Source organism: Acyrthosiphon pisum, chromosome A1 (assembly GCF_005508785.2).
Source record: "Acyrthosiphon pisum isolate AL4f chromosome A1, pea_aphid_22Mar2018_4r6ur, whole genome shotgun sequence".
Classification (NCBI taxonomy): Eukaryota; Metazoa; Arthropoda; class Insecta; order Hemiptera; family Aphididae; genus Acyrthosiphon; species Acyrthosiphon pisum.
Genome location: NC_042494.1, coordinates 26,231,700 through 26,255,773, shown reverse-complemented (window position 1 = coordinate 26,255,773; position 24,074 = coordinate 26,231,700). Strand labels below are relative to the sequence as shown.

General features: G+C 26.3%; 5 protein-coding genes across 6 annotated transcripts in view; 1 reads left to right on the top strand and 4 right to left on the bottom strand.

The window, feature by feature from the left end:
• Positions 1-731, bottom strand: part of LOC100575249 (origin recognition complex subunit 2) — a 9,170-nt gene extending 8,439 nt beyond the window's left edge. Inside the window, exons 1-2 of one of the 2 annotated variants that reach the window (XM_003242117.4) lie at positions 391-731; positions 218-286 (exon numbers count right to left, since the gene is read on the bottom strand). In XM_003242117.4, the coding sequence (XP_003242165.1) occupies positions 218-286; positions 391-487 (166 nt within the window). In that variant the 5' untranslated portion in view covers positions 488-731. Of the gene's footprint in view, positions 1-213; positions 287-390 lie in introns of both variants that reach the window. The other variant, XM_029486859.1, reaches the window with a different exon arrangement.
• Positions 732-1,083: 352 nt separating this feature from the next.
• Positions 1,084-6,260, top strand: LOC100163299 (pre-mRNA 3'-end-processing factor FIP1). Its single transcript, XM_001948003.5, has 11 exons — positions 1,084-1,420; positions 1,481-1,520; positions 1,990-2,408; positions 3,820-3,946; positions 4,054-4,277; positions 4,420-4,562; positions 4,632-4,740; positions 5,026-5,103; positions 5,161-5,330; positions 5,451-5,507; positions 5,594-6,260. Exons 1-11 carry the CDS (start codon positions 1,271-1,273, stop codon positions 5,736-5,738), a joined length of 1,662 nt encoding a protein of 553 aa, XP_001948038.2. The 5' UTR covers positions 1,084-1,270; the 3' UTR covers positions 5,739-6,260.
• Positions 6,261-6,447: 187 nt separating this feature from the next.
• Positions 6,448-14,900, bottom strand: LOC100165367 (synaptic vesicle glycoprotein 2B-like). Its single transcript, XM_001947953.5, has 11 exons — positions 14,685-14,900; positions 14,564-14,602; positions 13,663-13,824; positions 13,232-13,394; positions 12,113-12,234; positions 10,644-10,885; positions 9,117-9,301; positions 8,331-8,578; positions 7,375-7,534; positions 7,174-7,301; positions 6,448-6,576 (listed from the first exon to the last, which is right to left on the bottom strand). The coding sequence occupies exons 1-11, from the start codon at positions 14,794-14,796 to the stop codon at positions 6,524-6,526; spliced, it is 1,614 nt and encodes a 537-aa protein (XP_001947988.2). The 5' UTR covers positions 14,797-14,900; the 3' UTR covers positions 6,448-6,523.
• A 2,725-nt stretch (positions 14,901-17,625) lies between these two features.
• On the bottom strand, positions 17,626-19,634 carry LOC100167390 (leucine zipper transcription factor-like protein 1). The gene is made up of 7 exons (XM_016801653.2): positions 19,269-19,634; positions 19,064-19,191; positions 18,783-18,977; positions 18,522-18,714; positions 18,320-18,439; positions 18,145-18,240; positions 17,626-17,776 (listed from the first exon to the last, which is right to left on the bottom strand). The coding sequence occupies exons 1-7, from the start codon at positions 19,269-19,271 to the stop codon at positions 17,636-17,638; spliced, it is 876 nt and encodes a 291-aa protein (XP_016657142.1). The 5' UTR covers positions 19,272-19,634; the 3' UTR covers positions 17,626-17,635.
• Positions 19,635-22,933: 3,299 nt separating this feature from the next.
• The window catches only part of LOC115033514, a 10,844-nt gene continuing 9,703 nt past the window's right edge, over positions 22,934-24,074 (bottom strand). The window contains exons 3-4 of the mRNA XM_029486199.1: positions 23,881-24,070; positions 22,934-23,136 (exon numbers count right to left, since the gene is read on the bottom strand). Of these exons, the coding sequence (XP_029342059.1) occupies positions 22,973-23,136; positions 23,881-24,070 (354 nt within the window). The 3' untranslated portion in view covers positions 22,934-22,972. The remainder of the gene's footprint in view (positions 23,137-23,880; positions 24,071-24,074) is intronic.

The window sequence follows — 24,074 nt, the reverse complement described above, 5'->3', positions numbered from 1 at the left end:
AAAAAAATAGTTGGGGTACGCAAAAAAAATAAAAATAGTAGAGGAGCTCTGTCCTCTTGCGCACCCCCCAAATTCGAGCACTGGGTATCTATAATACATTAACTTGATATTTTCTTATATATATAACTTCCTATTTTGATTCTGAGGAAAGTCAACACCCATAAGTACACTACTAATATATAATATACATTAGGAATCATTATTCTAATTTACTTGCTTTTAATTGAAACTCCAGAATTATGTGCAGTGACTTCAACAGATTTATTCTTTCTGGTTGAATGATTTTCTGCAAATAGATTTTTGTTTTTATTTTTATTTTATGAAAACAATATATTTTTTTTTAAATAAATGCGCTATTTTTTGATTTGTTCTTTGCAGATGCATACTTACTTAGTAGTGTCTCGTCTATTATTAAATGAGTAACTACTTGATCATTAATGAACTCCACTTCTATATCACTTTTAGCTGCAATACTTGGTAATTCCATTGTAATGCTCCGGAATTTACGATTTCATATTGCAAAAATAACAATGAAAATTGAAAAAGAACCTTTAAAGATTATATTTTCAATTTAGTCTCACAAAGAAGACTATAATAGACACTATATTACTTTTTTTTATACACTAACTACTATACTACAACCAAAGGGTACGTCTACAGTATCAGCTGGTAGATCTAAAAGCTGGTAGTTTGGTACTTGGTTCGTTAATCATTTAAAGACTGTACTAAATTATTATATTATTCTATTTCCCTCGTTTTTTGACTACATATTATCATTCTAACCACAAAAATTAGCAAAGAACATTATTTATGTATTATTTTGCTATTTTATGACCAAATATAAAATATTACGTTCATCCGATATTCCATTATGATATATTATAATGCGATTGTTTAATGCACTATATTGTCTTTAATAATGGTCCAGCATAATAATCATCAGTACAAACTACAAATAGCTTCTGTCAAAAGTCCAAACTTAAATCATTTAACTATAACCTCTTTGACAAGCATTTCTTTTGATTCTGGTGATAAGAACATTACCACATTATAATCAGAATGATATAATTTGTGTGAGTTTAGTCCATATTCATTAGGCGATAGACCTATAAAATAGTTGAATGTTTAACACTCGAAACTTAAGTATGCATTTTGCATAAGCAATTATTAAATAATGTAAAAACTTTCGATGTTTTATATGTTTTGAAATATATAATATTAAAAAACAATTAATAAAATGATTTGAAATGTATTTATTATTAAATATACAATGGTAAGTATAAAGACTGAGGTGACCATGGCTGACAACGGTGATGATGACCAGTGGTTGTATGGGGACTCAAATTCAAATCTTGACCCTGTCGGTGCATTAGTCGAAGATATTAAACCAGCTGAACCAGTTGGTATTTTAGAAGATGAGGTACTATTATACAATGATTATTAAAAAAACATCATATTTTTAAATTTTTTTTACTTGTAGGAAGCACGTCTTATGGAGTTCTTGGCAAATCCTGGCCCAGGTAACATTTAAATCTTTAAATTTTAGTTTAGCAGTCTTATATTTGGATTGTATTATTAGTTTATTTGAGATTTTTAGTAATAAAAGAGCATTAAGGAAATATCTTTAAAATGTTTTGATTAATATAGTTAATTTGTATTAGTATATGAAATCACTAAAATTTACTTTTTAAAAATTAATATTGATATCTTGTATAACAACTTCTTACCTTTTTAAGCTAGAATTTTTTGTAAAAGGTACAATTATGTATGTAATGATGTTTTATCTTACTCAAGAATGAAGAAAGTAACTAGGTACCTACCTAATTTAAATGTCGATTCTACTACAATAGTTTTGTTAGAATTTATAAATTAATCATTTTTGATTAGCATCTATAATTTACAATCAAATATTTATATTTATTAATATTTATTCAATGTAAAATATGAATCTATAGAATTTGAATTAATTTTTTGGTTATTTTATTAAAGGAAGTATAGATATCCCACCTACTGTAAAAGAATTAGATGATGAGGATCCTAATCGACCTCGAAGTCCAGAAACATTTTTAGGAGGGCCTGGAATTCAAGCAGAGATACTGGTTAAACGTTCAGAACATTCACTTGAAACTAACCTGGTAGAGACTGCAACTGAAGAGGACATTAATGTTCCTGAAAAAGTAGCTGAAGAGAATAATGAAGATAGACAAATATCATCTGAAGATAGTGAAGAAGATAGTGATGACGACATTGTTGTGGCTGCTGGAAATTTTACATTGTCTTCAATGGAAAATAACATGGTATCACTTTCACAGCAAAATAATGCAAGCCCATCAACTGCTGGAATAAATTTAAAACGAAATAACTTATTAACATTAACAAATATTCCTGGAATGTCATCTGGAAATAAAGTAAGCAAGAAAAATTGACTATTTATTTATATAGTAACATTAACATCATAGATTTTGTCAAAAGTTAGATAATGAAGTTGGTATTAAAAAAAAATGATTATACCTATTCATAAATATTTTTAATTTAGTGGTATAAATTACTCATAGTCAGAAACAAATCAGATCATTGATTTTATGTAGGTATACTAATTAATAATTATATGTATATAATATTATAGTAAACTAGCTGAACACTTGCACTTTGTTGCCTATTAAGTGTACCAACTTTATGTGACTCAAACTTTGTTCAATTCGTTATTTAATATTCGGTGTATGGTTTCAAAATTAATCTTAACTTTTCCGTTGCCCGGAGTAAAAATTCCGATTCGCAGCAGTACATTATCAGGTAGGAAATCTACCTGCGGTAGATCACGGACCCCGTGCTGTATGTACGTTTGTGTATAATTTAACTCTAAAGTATCAAAGTTATGCCAAGTTTGTTGTATTTAGTACAAAATCCTAACCTAACCTAACTGTACTAAAATCAGATGAATAAACGCAAACGCATAAAAAAAATTCATTCAAATCGGTCCAACCATTTAGGAGGAGTTCAGTCACAACACACGTACAGTAGAATTATTGCGCTTAGCAACACATTCTGCGATTCATTTTTATATTATATGAAATCAACAAACATGCCCGATTAACCAATAGCAACCAATATAATATAATGCACTGTTGCACCACTGTTGTTTTTTTGACATACAGATTTGAGATTTCCTTCCTTTCCGGTGGATTTTCTTAAAATTTTATTTCATAAAAACCTTTTCCTGGCAGTTACGAACATCTTAAAAAAAATTTGAGCCAAATCAGAAGACCAGCCGTTCTCGATTGATGAACTGTTATACATTTTTGTCTCCATTTTTATATATATAGATTTAAAAAAATTTTAAATTTTAAACTATGTATGCCAATAACCAATATGTTGCGGCTTATGTTTAACATGTTGAAACATTACAACAAATTGTAATTTTTATCTCTAAGCCAAAGTGTAATTATAGAAAATCTTACTACAGTGCAAAAAGAATTATTCTGGTTTAGAATAAAACTCATCGAAACAATAATCTTGTGACTGTGTGGTAGTTCTATGCAACATGTTAGACAAACAAAACCATATGTATCGTAAAATGTATATAGTTAATTAATTTTTAAATAAGTGCCAATAACTAATAAATCATTTTTACTCTTGTTAAGATTGTTAAGATTAAAGGGTAATGTTTTCATAATACATTCTAAACTTTTACTACACAAACAATACATTTCTAAAAATTTGTTTTTCTAATTTTCTGAAAATATTTTAAAGTAATTAATACAATTATTATTGAGTATTCTAACTGTTGGTTTTATTTGTGTATGATAATATAAATATTAGCATCAAGGAAAATTTAATGTCGAAGATTTTGAAAGTATGGGCACCATAAATGGTGTTCCTGCTCATGAATATTCTATTGAAACTACTGAAGAAAAACCATGGTTGAAGCCAGGTGCAGATATCACAGGTAAAATTATTTTGTTAAACTTTGGAAAATGTTACTTTATTATAGAAATATTGTTTTATGAGTTTAGATCAGGTTAAAACTAAGTATTTATTTTTATATATTTTAAGATTATTTTAATTATGGATTTAATGAAAACACATGGTTGGCATATTGTGAACGCCAAAGGAAAATGCGTTGTAATGAATCATTAGTTGGAATGTCAACACTGGCTATGCATAATCAACAAGTTTCTATAAGTGCTACCAATAATAATATGATTCCTACTTTGGATGTTAAATCAAGTTCAAAATTTCAAACACCAAATGTTCCACCTAAGGAAAACACTATTGAGGTATGTATTATATAGCGTGATACCAATGATTCACATAAATCTTTAATTTAATAGTATACCTTTGTTAGACACATGTTTATTGATAAATTTAATAATAGTACAAAACTTATGCTTATCTAATATTACTAAATTATATATATAGGTTATGACAGCCGAAAGAAGAGAATACAGTCGTAAACATTTTTCAACTCCTGATTTATCAGTACCTCCTCCAATAATTCCAACAAATTTTGATGTACCTCCACCAATGATTCAAAATTCTATAAATTCTATACCACCCCCTGGGTAATTATAAACTTACAAAATAATCAAATATATATTAGTTACTATAATATTTAAAAATGTATGATTTAGGTTTGGTCCTCCACAAATAAATGTGCCTTATGAACCAGAATACTATCCTCATGAACCTGATCCATACTATAATACATTTGAACCTACTCAAGATATGCAATGGAATCAAGTAACTAATTATTTTTAATTAATTTTCTTTTAACTATTTTAACTGTATGTTCAACATATAGGACAGCTAAGTAGGTAAAAAATTAAATTATATATAATCTGTTAAGCTTTAAAGAGTTATCAGTTGCTGCCATTACTGAATTTAGTAATAAAATCTGATTGATATCTTCTGTGCACTATACCGTAAAATCTACTCTATAACACCTGATTATGCATTTTTTTTAATAATATATTAATATTTATGTAACTATGATTTAACATAAATACTTATTTGTTGACCAATTAGAGCTGGAACTCGAACGTAAAAAGTATAGAGAACATTCCAACTCTGTCAAATGGAGATTCATACAACAAAGCAAGACCAGTAAAATAATTGTAGCTTTGTAAATTTATAGCAAGTTTAAAAAAAGTGTTTTTGTAGGATTTGGTAAGAGATAAAGAATATTATGCATCAAGAGTTAAAAAAGAACCAGAAGAAAGGGTATATGAACGAGATCGTGAGAGTCGCAATCGATACCGTGAAAGAGATCGAGAGAGGGATCGTGAACGTGATAGGGACAGGGACAGGGAACGTAGCAGACATAGAGAAAGGTTAGTTTTTATTTACTTTTGATATTATTTTCAATAATAATGTAGATATTACTTAATGTTTAAAGTACCTTTGTTTTCTTTAAAATAATATTATCTTTATTTATTTTAACACATTATCAGTGAGGGTGTTGAAAGTCCAGAAGCAAGTTATAAAGAAGAGAGAGAATATAAACACAAGTAATTCCAGTTGTATTATTTAATTAGTTTTGATAAGCTTTTTCTCAAATTTGGGACAGTTAAAGAAACGTCATTTTTTATATCAGGTCTCACCGTCATCGCTCTCGAAGTCGTAGTCACGAAAAGCGTTCTAGGAAACACAAGTCTCGTAGTAGAAGTGGGTCTAGACATCGTCACAAAAAGAAGAAAAAGAAGTCTGAGAAGAACAAGGAAGATGATAACAGTGAATAATTTTCTGTTGTCATGGTGTACATTTAAACAATTTTTATTTTTATTAATATTAGTTACTCTTAATTTCATTGAATTGTTAATGGTAAATGGTAATTTAATGGTTATTGCAACTAATTTTGTATTGAACTAATGTTATATGAAGTACACATATTATCAACAAATAGAATTGCAAATTTCACCTTTGATTATTAGTTCTATTACTATTATTATTATTATTATAAGTAAACGTAAATTACTAAACAAGATAACTTTTGTTGTTATGTCAAAAATTTAAATTATACATTTCAATTTTTTTTTTTTTTTAATGTTAAACTGTTTGTATAACATAAAAATTAATTAAAATAGCTTTAAAATATACATATTAGTATATTATATATTCATTACCAAATATTGACATTTAGTTTTCCATGACTGATAAATAATGACAATATGGCATGACTTCAGGACACTAATGTTAATTTAATATGAATTTGCAACTTATTTTGCTCAATTGTGTTAAATAAAAGACTAAAGTCCATAAAATGTTTACTTTTATTTTACTATTTATACTTGACAAAAGGTTAACCTTACCTTGACTACTAAACAAGACTAAGTATAGTTGTCAAAATACGTAGAGTTAAAAGTAAACTTTTTGTGATTTTGTTTTTTTTTTTTAATATTTAGTATACTATGCTATAAATTGATCTTTAAAAAAAGTCCACAACAATAATTGCAATATATATATATTTTATATTAAATCAAAAATCAAAAATCGGAAATATAGGTATTTAAGAGGTAAATATATTCTAATGACCACCAATTTTTAGTTTGGGTAAAAATGCCACTGCTATAAATGCAACTGAAAAAAAAAGATACAAATTATATAAATATAATAACATAATTATAAAAATAAGGATCATACCTGTAAGAACAATTAAGATTCTGTTTTCACTAAGTAATATTAGTCTACTATAACTATCAGGTTACTTGCTGTGCGCTGTGAATTTAATCTACTATCATACCTTTAAAATTAAAAAAATGCACTAACATTTTTTTTAATTTCTAAAGTTATGAAATTTTAAAAATAAAAAGTATTATATTAAGTGTTATAAAAAAACCGTTATTTTAGTAAATGTAAAATAAAAACTTTTTCATGTATATAAAAAAAATATTAACTGACGGAAAGCTTTTCTTAAAATAAGTTTAAATTAATTTTCAACTAATTCACAACCTATAATAAGTAGTTTCAACTAACATTAAAATACTGTGCATCAAGTATAAATAGCTAGTTAATAAATATTTACAATTGTGTTACTGTGTCTACATTTCTACTTAATGTTCATTATTACCATATTAGACGCATTAAAATATATTTTTTAAATAAAATAAATGCACTATCAAAGCCACCAAATGAAACCAAAATGTTACAATTACATATTTAGATTGTTGTACTCACTTAATACTAATAAAGCTAAGCCATAAAAAGTCATGAAACAACTTCTATCTATCAATATACCAAAAACAATTATTCCAAATATAGCACCTAGTCGACCAGTCATCACAATCATTGAAAATGCCACTCCTCTGAACACAAAAATACACCCAATAATATAATATGATAAATCTAAAACTACTGTCCAAACATTTTAACTATTACCTCACATTACTGGGAAATAGTTCAACAATAGTACAAAATATAATGGGTTCTGTTAATGCAGTAAATCCTTCGAAAAGGCAACACAATAGTTCTGCTTGTAGATCATTCTGAGTTGATGATACCAGTAATGCAAATATAGCTGGGATTCCACAAGTCATAACTATAAACAAATTATAATTTTTAATTTCATAAAATTAAACAAAAAAAGAGAGGGTAAGTGGATGTCCCTCTGCTGTACAGTACAGTTACAAGTGGGCCAATGTATAAATGTATATAATGGATTGTATTAAACTTAAATTCAATGATATAATATCACTGTATGAGAAAAACGATTCTGAGTGGAGACAGTTCTTCAGTCTGGATTTTCTATATTAATATTTATTATAGCCTGTAAGTTGAATTAATATTATAATATTAATATTTTTTATTCGTTACTATGGTGATAAACAAAGCGTTAGAAATTAAAAGCCCATTTTTAGTGGTTTTTTTGTAATTTGTCTGTTGTTTTTCCCGTGGCATTAAATAACTATTGAGAAAATCAATTTAAAGTACCATCTTAATCCAATTTGCTAAAAGATAAGGTACTATATGTTGAAAACAAAGCACTCCTTCTAGTAGAACTTTTGCATACAGGATAAAAAAAAAAAATATATTAAACACCACTGTAAAACCACTAGATCCCTTGCTCCGCTCAGAATCTAAAATAGATGACTTTATTTTTTCATCAAATCTTTTTTTAAATAATATAAATAGGTAATTAAAATGTTTATGTAGAATCTATCCATTCCATACACGATATCACTACTACAAATTATAGTCATCAATAGAACCCACTCCAATTTTTTTAATAATACCATCAAATCTTAAGTTAATAAACCATCCACTAGTCTATATTTCGATCCACCTAGTTAAGTATTCAAAATTATGTTTCTATTAATGTGAAACCAAATACATACATAGTAATAACTTTTTATCAACATATTTAATTATGATCCCAGTAATTAGTACTAAAGGTATTGTAGAAGATGCCACAACTAAAGCAGCTAAATAAGCGTTGCTTGAAACTGTTTGTTCAGCAAACACCGTATTGTATTTTAAATGCCATTCTGAAGCCGTACATATATTTACACCATCTGTATTTTGTAGCTTGTAATTAGAGTATCTAGAAAATAATTCGGGTACCCATACAAGAATAGTAATATATCTGTAAAATGTAAAATAACCAACAAATTATTTTAAAATTGATGCTAAAGGTGTGTGAGATTTTATAAATATTCTATATGTATTCTAAAATCAGTTATATAAGTACCTAATTTTTTTTGTTTGATAATTTTTAGATCTTAGCTTTAAAAAAAAAATATACAATTTAAACTGTAATCTACAGAGAGTAACAGATAGAACTGACTTTTGGAATAACTTTTGTTTTAATCAATATTTAAAAAATTTTTTTTTTGACATATAATTTATAGCCACTTGCGCTACAAATGTAATAAAAAAAAAATTATTTTTATTTTTTAATACTGAAAATGAAAAGTTTTAAATTTGATTAAAATTTTTTTGAATAAATTAAAAATAGCCAATTAGTGAATTTGATTATAAGAACTATTTGGATGGTAAAAACATTTATCTAAATCAAGTAGTTTATTAGTTTATTAGTAGGTACCTACATATTTTTATTTAAGTTAGAATAATTTATATTATATTAAATTAAATCAATTTGAATAAATATTAAATATACTCACGATGCCATTAAACAAAATTCTATAATACAAGCCACGATGATATTTCTGAAATATTCAGAGAATAGTGTTATGTGACCATTTTTTAGGACAGTTAGTCTTCTTTTAACATTCTTCATGAACGGTATGCCTCCAATAAATCCTGTGTCAAACCAAATGGCTGAATGGGTTTGAGTGAAAACTTCCACCTTTAGTTCAACAATTTTAATATATTAACAGTGATATTTACCTTTTTACAATAAGTATGCCTATTTTAAGTTACAACAAGTAATATAAGTTAGTAAAAGAGGGTAAGTGGCTGTCGCTCTAGTGTACAGTAAGTTACAAGATATAATATCATTGTATACGATAAACGATTGTGAACGGAGATAAAACGGTTTGTCAGCCTAGGATATATTATATTATATTTATAGGTATTGTTATTATTAATATTATTTGTGTATAGTATAATATATTTATAAACTTTAGAAGTTTCAAGTACCCACGAATAATATTTTTAAATAACAAAACTAAAATCGATATTCTTAGTTAAAATACCTATTTTTTTTCCAAATTTGAACTTTAAACAACGCTAGTTGGCTATAAAAAAAAACCCTGTTTATATACTTTTTAGATTGTTTGGTTGCAGTATTATAAACTACTTCCGCAGAATCTTGTTTTAAATTTTCAATTCTTAGCTATAACAATTAATGAACCTATACATTTTTATCTAAAAAATAATTTTTAAGTTTCGTAAAAATTTTAATTTTAAATGATTATAAAAAAAAAATTAGCCTATCTACCTATTTTTAATATTTTTAATCTGATATACTGTAACAATGTGTGAGGAGCCTTGTACTAAGTTTTAAAACCTTTTAACCCAACGAATACCCTACTAATTTTACTGACATTAATAGAAAACAAACTGAAAAAATTGGAAATTTTATCAAGTGGGTAGGTTAGGTAGGTTAAAACGATACAATAACATAATATGGTGCAAATTTAAAGTATCTACGGTTATTCGTTTTGTGAAATAAAATAAGAAAATCACTCCGTGAGATAAATCAATTGAAAATAGGTACTGTGTTATAAAAATTTGAACTTCAAACGCTCATAAAAATTTAATTTGAGTTTCCAGCAGATAATTTAGACGCTTATACAAATTATTGGGCATTTACACTCAACTTTTTTTTAATTTCCAGTAACGACATGTATATGTTACAAAAAACTTTACGTGATGTTACATTTTAAAGATTTTTGCCCGATCAAACATTTTTTATCGACATATTAAAAAACTAATAAATAATAATAACCAAAAATGTCATATGGTGGTCTCCCACCAGGCTATAGTCCATTCTGGGTCAAATATCATAAACTTTGTTGACCTATGTTGTTTGAATTCAATAATATAAAATCATTGTATACGAAAAAACATTTAAAAACGTTCTGCCAGCTTACCTCTAAATATATATCACATCATTGTAAAATAAATACATTTATCATTCCGCTCAGAATCTAATATTTTAAATAAATGTGTTAAACAATATTTACCGGATACGGTACAGTTGTGAATTTGTTGTTTACTAAATAAATTCGTTCAAGAACTTCTCTGGACTTAATTAAATAACCTCGAAACATTAAATACCGTGGTGTTTCTGGGTATTGGTAAATCAATATGAATGAAATTAAACTTGGTATTGACGTTAACAGTATAAAAATTCTCCAAGCATTAAATTTGAAATATTCAGATGAAATTAAAACGATGTTGCTAGGAATTATCACCATAGCTAAACCTGAAACAAATAGTTAACATATTTAAAGTCTTGGTTGAATATATCTACAGTTCGTTTCAGTGGCGTATTTACGGTGGGGGGGGGGTGATATGTGGGATAGACCCCCCCTTGACCTTTTTTTTTGTTTTGTTATGTTAAGTTTACTTATTTTCTGTATTTCTCAATATGATACTACTTTTAAGTTTTAAGTATTTATATATGTTTTCTAAATGTTCTAGCCTTGGTAATTTTACCTCTTTGATACACTATACGCCACTAGTCATTAGTGGCATAAATATCGGAAAATAAAAACATATATCTCTATGGTGGTATGTTATAATACTACCGGGTGATTCTTTTATCATTGAACACTCATTAGTTCAAAAAGTGTAAACCTTTTTGAAAATATTTTTCACATAGTTTCAAGTCGCTTATAAAATAACGTTTTTCTTAAAAAATAATATTTTTAAATATTTTTTGTCCTTATAATTTTTTAAGTTTTTTACTTTTTTGAAAGACAACATAGGGTTTTAATTTTATAAAATATTATTAATTTTAAAAAACTTAAAAAATTATAATGATAAAAAATATTTAAAAATATTTACACTTTTTTAAATAATGAGTGTTCAATGCAACGAATTCGTTTAATATTCTTAATTTAATAATTTAATTTAATTAATGTTCAAAAAGTATTATTTTTCATTTAAAAATTCATTTAAACTGAATCTAAATAAGAAATTACCTATGCATTATACACTGGTACGTACACAGTTCAACAGTTGGTACTTACGTCCTACTCTGTGTGTACAACGGTACGGGCCAAGATATCTTTTGAAAAAAAGAACTATGCCGGGCATCGTCCTATATTCTTTTTATTTTATTATTTGGGTGGTTGTAAGCTCTTCAGAGTTTAGACTGTATGGTAAAATCTCCCGATTTTTAAAACTAGTGAACTCTACCAAGTCAAAATTACCTACGTTTACCCGAAGGAAATGTATAACCTCTCCTGACTAGTTCTGAGTTGTTTTAAATGTCACTGCTACACTTTGAATTTTGTTTTTTTTAATAACCTCTACAAATACTTTTATTTTGTATATCTATTCAGAATCAGAATCACATTTGTAATCATAATAATATACAATGACAACCTATTGTATATAATTATATGTAATATAATTTAAAAAATAATATGTTAAAATTTATATTTTCCCGAAAGATTCAACAAAATTTTAATTAATATGTACTAACCTGGTCCAACCATCATTCCTAAAGCCCAATATAATTCAAGAAAAAGTAGGTAACTGTCTCTTTTGGAAGGTGTTAAAAATTCACCTAAGTACACGTAAACCATACAAGTAGCACCAATAATACTGAAATTAAAACTTTTATAAAAATACATAAAAATTAAAATACAAATGCCTAAAAACAATATCAAATAAAATATTATTGTTATTTGATATTGTATTATAATATATTATTATATCCAATAATTTTGATGTAGGTTTAGGTATTATAATATAAGTAAATAACAGTACAGTAGAATTTCTAGATGGTGATTATGAGAGGGGCAAACTTCGGCCCCTATTTTTCTTCAATATATTTCGAGTAAAATCGAAACAATTTTATTATTCTTTTATTATACTTTGAGCAATATTGTGAAGTATTCGAATACTTTTTTTTTATTTCAAATATATTTTGACCAATGTATTTTAAATTTCTGAAAAATAGTTTTATTTGTATTCTTATTCTAGTATACTAAATGGGTACTTTTTTTCATTCTAATGGTCTACTCCAAATTCCAATTAGGAATATACAATTAAACATTTTCTTTCTGCATTAAAAAATTATTTTGTACCTATAATGCGGTTCTAACAATTTATAAATAAGGTTTCGCCGATATGCAAGTAGATAACAGAGTGACTGAACACTTAAACCCTCCTCGGCTCCAGCTCATTACCATATACCTACCATGGTATACCTACTAAAACGAGACACTGACTATCATTGGATGGATTGGATTTTATCTTGGATCTTTAAATAGTCTTTATTCTTATTTAATAATTTTAATATAAGATATTGGTATAAATGTTTTTGAACTTAAAAAAAGTATTCAAGTATTTGGAATACTTTTAAAGGGTATTTGTATTTATATTTAAATAGGTACTTTTAAAAGAAAGTATATTTCAATAAGTATTCTTAACAAGATTGATTTTGAGTTATTAAATCATCTAAAAATGTATTTCAAATGTTCAACTTATATTTATTAAAACTTATTTAATGTTATTGTTACTATCGTTATTACATATATACATATACCTACACATAAATAATTAAATTAATATGCATATACTATAGCCTATAACTTACGCAAATCCATTTCCTACTCTGAGTATGAAAAACAATCCAACATGCTGTGCTAAGGAAGAAAGTATAGTAAAGAATGTATCCATTCCCATTGATCCCAAGATAACAAGTCGCCTTCCTTTTAAATCACCAAAAATACCCCAGAAGTATGCTCCTAATACCATTCCTAAAAAAATATTGATTACAAAAATATAATATTACGAATTATTTTCATACTTATTTAGGTACTGTAATTTCGTATGTCTAAATAATATTTTAAATTAGGTAGGTACAACATTTATAGCTTTAATAGACCGCATAGACGTGCAGCATAGAATGCGAGTTATTAATTTATTAAGGTATATGTATTAATAAGTAATATATTAAATTAAGTATCGAGATCTAGTTCTAGCAGAAGTACACCTGTTGTAGTATCATGTCTACGATGGACTTACCAAGAAACGGTGCTCCGTTTAATATTCCTTTGGTAGTTGAATTTAAATCGAAATCTACTTCAGCCGCAGGTGAAATAAATGATACGGCTGTCGTAGATATAGCACAAGACATATTCACTAAACCACATACTACCAATAATACAATTTGATATTTTCCAGTTCCTAAAAATAGATATACTCACAATATGTTGGAAATCAAAATTTGTAAGATTTTTGTCATGTTAAACCTAATTATAACATAATTTTCTTGTACCATGGGAAAATGAGATTAAAGTATTTAAACTTCCAATATGTATTGTGGTCTATTCAGTGGTCTGCGATCCCATCATTCCCAGCACTAAATATAAGAGCGGGGGCGTCTTCATGTCAATTCCATTGGAGAGGTGTGGGGGGGGGGGCGAAACAATTTTAGTCTTGAATACCACTTTAAACAAATTAACAAAATGTATTATCTATCAGAACATTTGACTGTTCTCAATAAAAGTTACCTATATCAATTGATTCATTAAGACTCGGAAGGCGTTTAAAGCTTATTTTTAGGGTGGGTTACACATTAATTTAGTTTTGTCACACGAAAGTTAGTTTTTTTTTGTTTGCTTATTTTTGCTCCAGTTTTTTGGGCTTACATCAAAAGTATGTCCATAATAAATAAAAGAGTGGCAAATCATAAAATTAATTAATGTAATGGACTACCTAATGGAGTTTGCTAGTTTGCATTATATATTTCAACTAAAACTAAACAAAAAATATATAGAAAGATAGATTAGTTTAACTCAGGTGAAGTCAGGTAGTAGGTACAGCTTTATGTTATAAAACTACATATTATTCTTAAAGTTAATTTATAATATATTTCATAAATCAGGTAGGTACAAGAAAAAATGTTGAATTTGATTTTACTCACCTGACTCATTCTGTGCTTCTTCAAATGTTACCGGTGAATCTAAACTCAAATTAAAAAGATCTTAGTTACCTATAACTATATACATATCTCCTATTTAATACTTAGTTATATTTTTCTTTACCATCATTTTCCGACTTTCTTACGCCAATATTAATATCTGAAGGAACTTCGTCTAATGCGCCTTGTGCTAACATAGAAAATCTCCCAACTCCATCAATGTGATGGTTATCCATTGTTTTTAATGGTCGAGGAAAATTTATAAAAAAAAAATTTGGTTATAGAGTTGGATTGAACTTACAAATTACAATACCTAATGAGCTCTATATATTCAGTAATAATTATTCATATTAACATAGATAAGTATATAGTATATTAAAATATGTTCATTAATTGTATTAAGAAATTGTTCATGGATTATCATAAAATATTATATAAAATCGTCCACGGATTCTCATAAAATATAATATTGTATATTAAACGCGTGTATCAACTCCACGGTGTTAATGATTCATTTAAAGTAGGTTATCTATGTACTAATAGATTCCAATATTCCATGAATTATCTTGGTTCATGGTACTAAGAACGTTGAAAAATTCATTTTTTTGTAATTACCTACCTTATATACTTTTACAAAATCCCAATAATATTATTATTATTACATACATATTGTTATTTATTGTATTTAGAAGCTGTTATGAGACAATATTTAAAATTTTAAAATTACTATTTAAGAGCAGTCCTGTAAAGTATTTAAGTAAAAGTATTTGAGTAAAAGTATTCAAATACTTTTTTAAGTATTGAATAACTTTTTAAATACTTTCAGCATGAAGTATTTTGAATGGTATTTTAAATACTTTTTTTTGTATTAAATACTTTTTGGTTTTTTATTTCGAACAATTTATTTTTATTCGAATTAATTGGTTGGAAAAATATTATTGTCAACTACAATAATAGAATAATAGTTTTATTTAATATTCTGTATTTCTGTGTTAGCTGAAGCCCAAAGGTTTGTGAAAACCAGATTTTTAAAAAAAGTTATTGAATATTGAATAACAATATTTCCTTTAAAACTATATTAGATAACTATTAGATTATTTACTACCTATATGTGTTTATATTACGATAATTAGAAACCCACTTTAAAAACCAAAAGTATTTGAGTAGTATTTGAAGTACTTTACAATTAAAGTATTTGAGTAGTATCTTAAATACTTAAAAAAAAATGTATTTGAGTATTTACTCAAGTACTTTTTAAAAGTATTCTTTACAGGACTGTTTAAGAGTATGTCGTACCCGCACGCATGCATTTTAGCATTTATGTTAAATAGGTACTTAAATCCGTCTTAGTAACGCACATTAATATTCTATACAACTACCTAATACCTATTGTACAATAGTCAATATTATATTGTATATTTAATCAATGATAATGATACCAACATGAACATCCAGCATTTTCAATTTTGTGTTGTTGGTTTAAATATTAGAGTGAATCTCCCTATTGTAAAACTTAAATGTATAAGAACATTATATTTGTTCTCTCGTTGTTTTTTACGATATTTTTAATTTTAAGTGAATTATGATAGGTAACTATGATAATTATAATAATTCACTTAAAAATAAAAATATCGTAAAAAAACCACGAGAGAACACAAATAATGTTCTTACATTTAAGTTTGATAATAGGTCAATTCACTCTAATATAAATATTAGCTTAAAAGCTAACAACACAAAGTTGGAACATTTCGGTATATCACCCTATTATATGCGTTAGCACTGATATAGATCCTATACATATTATACTAGTATCTATATGCGTGGCGTTAGTAAGACGAAGAAAGCACAGCGGGTACGACGTCCTCTTAAGATTTTTTAATTTCCCCCTCCCCTTTGGTCCGAAACTAACCAATATGGCATTATCTTCAATAGTCCAAAATCCAAATTAAATTTAAATAAAATAATTACTTATCGATGCCATAACAAAATCATCATCGCCCCGTAAAAACAACATGTTTGATTTTGGCTCTTAAGATTATCAATTATTTATAACCGTTCAGCTTTTAGTGTGAATGGTCTAACACTCAAATAACATTATGTAACTATTCACAAATAAAAAAAAAAATTTTAAAAATGGTGGGTACATTTAATACATTTAATAAATGTTTGAAATATTATATTAGGTATATATAAATACCTACAGAATATTTCTTTTTTTTTTCTTCTATATACCTAATATATCATTACTCATAAGAAAATATTATACACAAATACACGATTTTGATTATAATATTGTGAATCTATAAATATACTTATTTAACTTACATTAAAGTTTACCTACTTCTAAGTTCTATTATATTTTAAATTTTATTTATATCTCTTATTAAAAATTGTTTATAAAAGATATATTAATAGATACTCAAATGAATTGTACTACTGGGAGGGGAGTGGCAAAAATTGTTTGCTCCATGGCGACATTGGCCCTTAACCCAGAGCCGGCCACTGTAATGAATGTGTTCGCTTTAAATTCAATGGCGCATAAGATCATTGTATACGAAATACGAATAACAATTCTGAGCCAAAACGATGTGTCAGCTACACTATAATAATATTTTCAAATTACTTATGCCTATTATATAATTTTAAATATCTAATTTTGAATTACATTTTTAAAGTTTTTGACCGAATAATTAAATTAATATCGACATTTCAAGAAACATAAAAAAAAAATAAAAAATAAAAATTTTAAAATGTTTATTAATAGTAAAATAAGATATTAGATCTTTATTGCAAGATATATTTATATTTTTTGATGAACACAATAATATGTAAATATTTTGTTCATGCATTTATTATCTAGATACCTCAACTATTGTCTAATGAATTTAATCAATGGTAATCAATGGTACTACAACTCTTCTTTAATCTACTTCTGGGCTATGGCCTGATCTGACCGCACGCCACTGGGCCAACAAAATAGTGAGTTTACTGCAGTATTATGTAATTGAATATTTTTAAATGAATCTATGTACAATATTTATTATAGCCTACGTTATTAACTAATTGTAATTTCAATCATACAACATTATCTTGGTTATCTTCTTTTTCGTAAATAAGCAACCGATCTCTTAGTTCTCGAACCTGTTCGTTTTTTTTCGTAATTATATTCTTCATGTTAATATATGCAGCAGTATCATTAAATTTTCTGTCCAACTCCTTAAAAAAATATCTCAATTAGCAGATTATAATCGACAAACCTGCTTTTAAACCCCAGTGAATAGTTGATTAAGCACATATTTATCATAAATTGTATATTATGCATAAAAAGATGAATATCAGTTACCATTATAATAAACAAAGAAACTGATTTGATTATTTTTCAATTTGTTGTATTTATCTATTTTTAATATTTGTCAGTTTTGCACATTATTGAACATTATTATTTTAAATTATTGTTATGTAAATAGTCAATAAAACTTAAGAAATTAAAATAGCTAACAATTACCTAATAATTAATTATAGGTAGGTATCTACCTAAATTTTTCTTATACATTTGAGGTACCTATATGGAAATATTAACTTACCAAATTTGTTAGCGTTAATTGTGATTGCGCAATTAACAATTCATTTTCTAATTGATTTACTGTTGTTTTACATTCATCGTGATTGTTAGTATTATCCTAAATGTATTATAAATAAATTATTATTAGTACAAAATTGAAAATTCTAAGGCATTCATTTTTTTTTCGAGAAACCTACGTCATAAGTATTTTGAGTTTGTACTTCAATTTCGACTACATTTTTTTGTGGATCTCCTTGTTTGTCTTCTTTTTTGATAAGTAATTTCAATGCTTCTTTTTCATTATTCAATTTATTACACTAAAATATGTTTGTAAACTTAAAACACTTTCATTATATTCTTATATTCTATACATTAAAAAAAAATTTTTATTTCTTTTACATTGTCTTCCAAAGTTTTTAAATCTGCTTCCAATTTCGAATTATGGGTTTCTAGCTGATTTAATCTTTTTTGCAACAGATCAGCAAAATCATTTGTAATGTGATCAGGAGTACCTAAAAGCTTCTTTTTTTCTAATGTTCGGTTCATTACGTTATAACTAGTTTCTATTTTTTCCATCTCTTGTAACAATTCTCTATTTACACAAAATATTATGTAAGCCTATTGATAAGTAAAATTAAAGTAGAAATTATATCCACCTACTTGTTTTGTATTTCAGATATATCTACATTGAGCCTTAAATGCCATTTCTCAGCTTGTTGAAAAAACTGATACATCATTAGGAGATTGGTGCGTGTATATGCAGATAATTCACATTTTATTTCATTTGTCATTGTTTTTTCTAAGTTGTTTAATATATTCTTCACTTCTTCTTTTGTGTACGTTTCATCTAATAAACTTAAAAATAATTAAATTTTTGTTTTAATGATAATAAAATATAATATGAACTATAATACTGTAATATAATACATAATAAATTATACTTTGTTTTGAAAACTTCTTCAAACGCTTTTTTAATTAATATAATAGATTGTTTTTTTTGGTGACCCATAAATTCTACATAGCTATCAATGACATTTCTATGGTGTTCATTTACTGAAATATCTCCGTCCTACAATATACAGTATTAAAAATAAATGAATCAAAATAGTTTTATGTATATAATAAAAATAAAAACAAATAATTTACCATAACTTTTTTTCTTATTATTTATTATTTTATTATTAATATTCCAATACAATTATATTTGTTATTTTAAAACTAATATTTCAATACAATTATATTTATTATTAAGTACCAACAAATAAACTAACATGTATGAGCATTAAATTAATCAATAATAAAACTAGTAAATATAATAAAAGTAGCTTATGAGCTATGACTTGTGAATTGTTATGATATTGGTAACTAGGCAATGGCTGGCTGAGTAGGAGTAGGAGTGTAGCCAATGTAGAACTAGTAGGTAATACAGCCTGCATAATAAGAATATTTTAATTTACTAGCTGCCCCACCCGGTGTTGCCTGGGAAAAAGTTAGCTTAAGTGAAATAGTTGGCAATAGCCAATATTATAACTTATGTGTACCGATATATATTATAATTTATAGCTGATCCCGTTCACTGCGTTGCTCATTAAAATATGTACCAACTCTATAGGATTTGTTCAATTCTTTAATTTAATATTTGGTGTATGATGTTCAAAACTTAAAAATATTGAGATGTAAAAATTGAATGCGATAAAATTATCTTGTTTGACATTTTTAAAAATAATATTAAAAATCTTATGGATTTTGAACGACAAAATAGAATAGTATGTATTTGTGTGTTCAGTGTTCACAGTACATTCGTTTTTTTCTCCGCGATAATCACACTATGTACAAGGGGGAATGTCCCAGTCAGAGGACACTGATTAGTGACTTTACCGTATTAGGTACACATCACGGGGAGATCGTACACTCGTTGTCCACCTATATGCCCATCACACAAAACAATTTACCGTATTGCATTTTACAGGGAGATTTCACAATTTTGTCCACGAATTCTCACATTACACAAAATATTTACCGTATTTAAAAATTACATTCGCCGAATTGCAAATAAGCTACATAGGTATAAGCAATCTGACTTCGTCGGATGGCGGACAGTAAATATTATGCGAACCCTATTTATCATGTCACTTGTTAGTATTGCGTAGGCAAGTCAACAACTTCACGGAAAATTTAGTTTCAATTTATATCAAGTCTGTTATTTTTACTTAATCTGACCAATCCTTACAGCACATTATGTGTAGATCAACCGCTTGCTCGCATAATTTAAATCGTGTACATCCCCCATTTGCTACCTATATAAAACTACCTTAGGTTTGTTTCTATAGGTAACCACAACCGATTTCATCATCGTTTGTAGAACAACTATACATATGTTTGTAATATTATTTATAACATAAACTTATAATATATAATAAAATGTTTAGTCATATTATTATTTTTTCGTCACCCCATTGCCAACAGTTTATTAGTTTGTTTATACAGATATAATATTATAATAATACACGCGTCACATACAATGTATTAGGGCATTACGTAGGTACAGAAAGCTAACATCGTGACGGTAATGTTTTTATAAATATGTAGATATAGGTACATTCCTACATGTTATATTATATTATAGTAGTTAATATTAATTTTTATCGTCTATGGATCATAAAAATATTAAATATATGTATTGCCTTTTATTAGGTACCCCCTAAACAATTTAAGTTAATTTTAATTATTAAAATTACATGTAAATAATATTATTTTACATACACTCATAAATCATAATGGTAACTATTTATCAATATTATTTAGGCATTTAGGTACTACTGAGTACTGGTGTGCCCATGTCAGTGGCGGTAAAATGATTTTGTCATGGGGGGGATACGGCTGATTGTTTAACATACCTATGCATAAGTTTTATTACATAAATTATAAAAAAAAATTTTATGATAGTCTGAATTTCCAATTTATTGAAACAAGTTAAAAAAATGTTGGTTTTTTTTTTGGTAACTCAAAAAGTATTAAGCCTACAAACTTTAAACGCTCACCAGATGTTTATATTGTCATTTTATGTAGGTACACAATATTTTGCTTAATTTTAAGCAATTTATAAGCTCTAATATTTAGTGATAAACTCGGGTGTTAAATATACTTTAGTCTGTGCCTAAATTGCATTTTTTTTTAAAATAAATGATTCCTCAAAAAAACAATGATTTATTTCATAAACATTAATATTCATTGAATTTGCCTATAAAAACCCCTTTTATTCATATATTATGACTAAATTAATTGACTGATGATCACTATTATTATTGAAATAAAAACCAAATCTAGGGAGAAACATTTTAGAATGTAGGCTGGATTTGCCCTCTAAAGTAGTAGAACTTATGATCTATAGGTTAGGTATCTGTTTAACATTATTAAATTCAATATTATAAATCTATTATATTTGTTTAAAGATATAATATAAATTATATTGAAAAAGTTATATAATAGTTTAAATGTTTAATATTTTTAGTTATTATGTTAAAAAGTTTGAAAATTTAGTTGTTGAACACAAGCGGCTTGTGTCACAAGTCACAATACATATTTTAATGTATTATAATCATTTGTAATTGTATTTATTCTAAAGAATGATACTTAGAAAGATAGGTAGGTAGGTACTTAGACTAAAATAAATCTGTACGGATACAATATTGATGTATTTTTAATTTTCATATTAATACACAATTATAATTGATGTGATAGTAATTTGTTTTAGATTAAACAATATAAAATTATATGAAATAATGATATTATGTAATTTATTAACAATTTATTCATTAGCAAATGGTGCGTTAAATATTTAAATCCTAGACCCTGGACAATTTTTAGAATGTGGGATTCATATTTGAAAAAAATTATGGTACAATGTATTTTATTTTATTTTACAATGATAAAGTAGTGTTTTAAACATAATTTCTATACTAATGTAATACAGTAGGTGCTATGTATTTTGTATTGTTGTTTTTTTTTTACATATTTTTTTACATAGGTAATAATGATATATTATAATGTAATGAAGAATGATAAAAATATGACTGCCTGAGGATGCTACCCATGCATTTGTTGTCTCCGTATTACACACGTACGACATTTCAAATTTCCGTTCACTAGTTTCAATAGTGTGGTGTTAGTTTTGATATAAAAATAAATGATATTATAAAAAAAAATTATAGTGATTTGACCTATTATTAATTTTTTAGATAATAACATCTGTGCTTAAGCATTGGCTAGTATTAACTTATTGCTGCCGCACACTCCCACATACCACCATGTAGCTTTCTGCGTACCTTAGTTTGAGAATCGCTGAAATTAATCGTATGAAAATGTCTTATAATTAGCCTGTGCAGGTGAATTACTTATCACAGCTTGCACATGTCTGGTAATAAATAAATCTCCACTACCATCAGAATCCACAACTACTTGATTTTTAAGATTTTTTAAAGAATTTTTTATTTATTTTTTAATAATAACATTTTTTTAAGATTTTTTTTATTATTTTTTATTTATTTTTTAATACTAACATTTTTTTAAGAATTTTTTAAGATTTTTTTAATAAATACACATTTTTTAATGATTTTTTTATTTATTTTTTAATTATAACATATTTTTTAAGATTTTTTAGTAACTACACGTTTTTTAATGATTTTTTTTATTTATTTTTTAATACTAACATTTTTTAAGATTTTTTTAATTATTTTTTATTTATTTTTTAATACTTACATTTTTTTAAGAATTTTTTAATAATTTTTACAAAAATACACCCAATAATATAATATGATAAATCTAAAACTACTGTCCAAACATTTTAACTATTATCTCACATTACTGGGAAATAGTTCAACAATAGTACAAAATATAATGGGTTCTGTTAATGCAGTAAATCCTTCGAAAAGGCAACACAATAGTTCTGCTTGTAGATCATTCTGAGTTGATGATACCAGTAATGCAAATATAGCTGGGATTCCACAAGTCATAACTATAGTTACTATATATATTACTACTTATAGTTAACTATAAGTGGGCCAATGTATAAATGTATATAATGGACTGTATTAAACTTAAATTCAATAATATAATATCACTGTATGAGAAAAACGATTCTGAGTGGAGACAGTTCTTCAGTCTGGATTTTCTATATTAATATTTATTATAGCCTGTAAGTTGAATTAATATTATAATATTAATATTTTTTATTCGTTGCTATGGTGATAAACAAAGCGTTAGAAATTAAAAGCCTATTTTTAGCGGTTTTTTTGTAATTTGTCTGTTTTTTTTCCCGTGGCATTAAATAACTATTGAGAAAATCAATTTAAAGTACCATCTTAATCCAATTTGCTAAAATATAAGGTACTATATGTTGAAAACAAAGCACCCTTTCTGGTAGAACTTTTGCATACAGGATAAAAAAAAAATATATTAAACACCACTGTAAAATCACTAGATCCCTTGCTCCGCTCAGAATCTAAAATAGATGACTTTATTTTTTCATCAAATCTTTTTTTGAATAATATAAATAGGTAATTAAAATGTTTGTATAGAATCTATCTATTCCATACACGATATCACTACTACAAATTATAGTCATCAATAGAACCCACTCCAATTTTTTTAATAATACCATCAAATCTTAAGTTAATAAACCATCCACTAGTCTATATTTCGATCCACCTAGTTAAGTATTCAAAATTATGTTTCTATTAATGTGAAACCAAATACATACATAGTAATAACTTTTTATCAACATATTTAATTATGATCCCAGTAATTAGTACTAAAGGTATTGTAGAAGATGCCACAATTAAAGCAGCTAAATAAGCGTTGCTTGAAACTGTTTGTTCAGCAAACACCGTATTGTATTTTAAATGCCATTCTGAAGCCGTACATATATTTACACCATCTGTATTTTGTAGCTTG

Coding starts and splice junctions, on each gene's coding strand:
- LOC100165367 (XM_001947953.5), bottom strand. CDS start 14,796: ATGGATAACCATCACATTGATGGAGTTGGGAGATTTTCTATGTTAGCA. Junction 13,395..13,662: donor AAACGGAGCACCGTTTCTTG/GTAAGTCCATCG, acceptor ATATTTTTTTAG/GAATGGTATTAGGAGCATAC. Junction 9,302..10,643: donor TCACAACTGTACCGTATCCG/GTAAATATTGTT, acceptor GTTGAACTAAAG/GTGGAAGTTTTCACTCAAAC.
- LOC100163299 (XM_001948003.5), top strand. CDS start 1,271: ATGGTAAGTATAAAGACTGAGGTGACCATGGCTGACAACGGTGATGAT. Junction 1,421..1,480: donor TTGGTATTTTAGAAGATGAG/GTACTATTATAC, acceptor TTTTACTTGTAG/GAAGCACGTCTTATGGAGTT. Junction 1,521..1,989: donor CTTGGCAAATCCTGGCCCAG/GTAACATTTAAA, acceptor ATTTTATTAAAG/GAAGTATAGATATCCCACCT.
- LOC100167390 (XM_016801653.2), bottom strand. Junction 18,440..18,521: donor TAAAAACTTTGGAAGACAAT/GTAAAAGAAATA, acceptor AACATATTTTAG/TGTAATAAATTGAATAATGA. Junction 18,241..18,319: donor AAACTCAAAATACTTATGAC/GTAGGTTTCTCG, acceptor TAATACATTTAG/GATAATACTAACAATCACGA.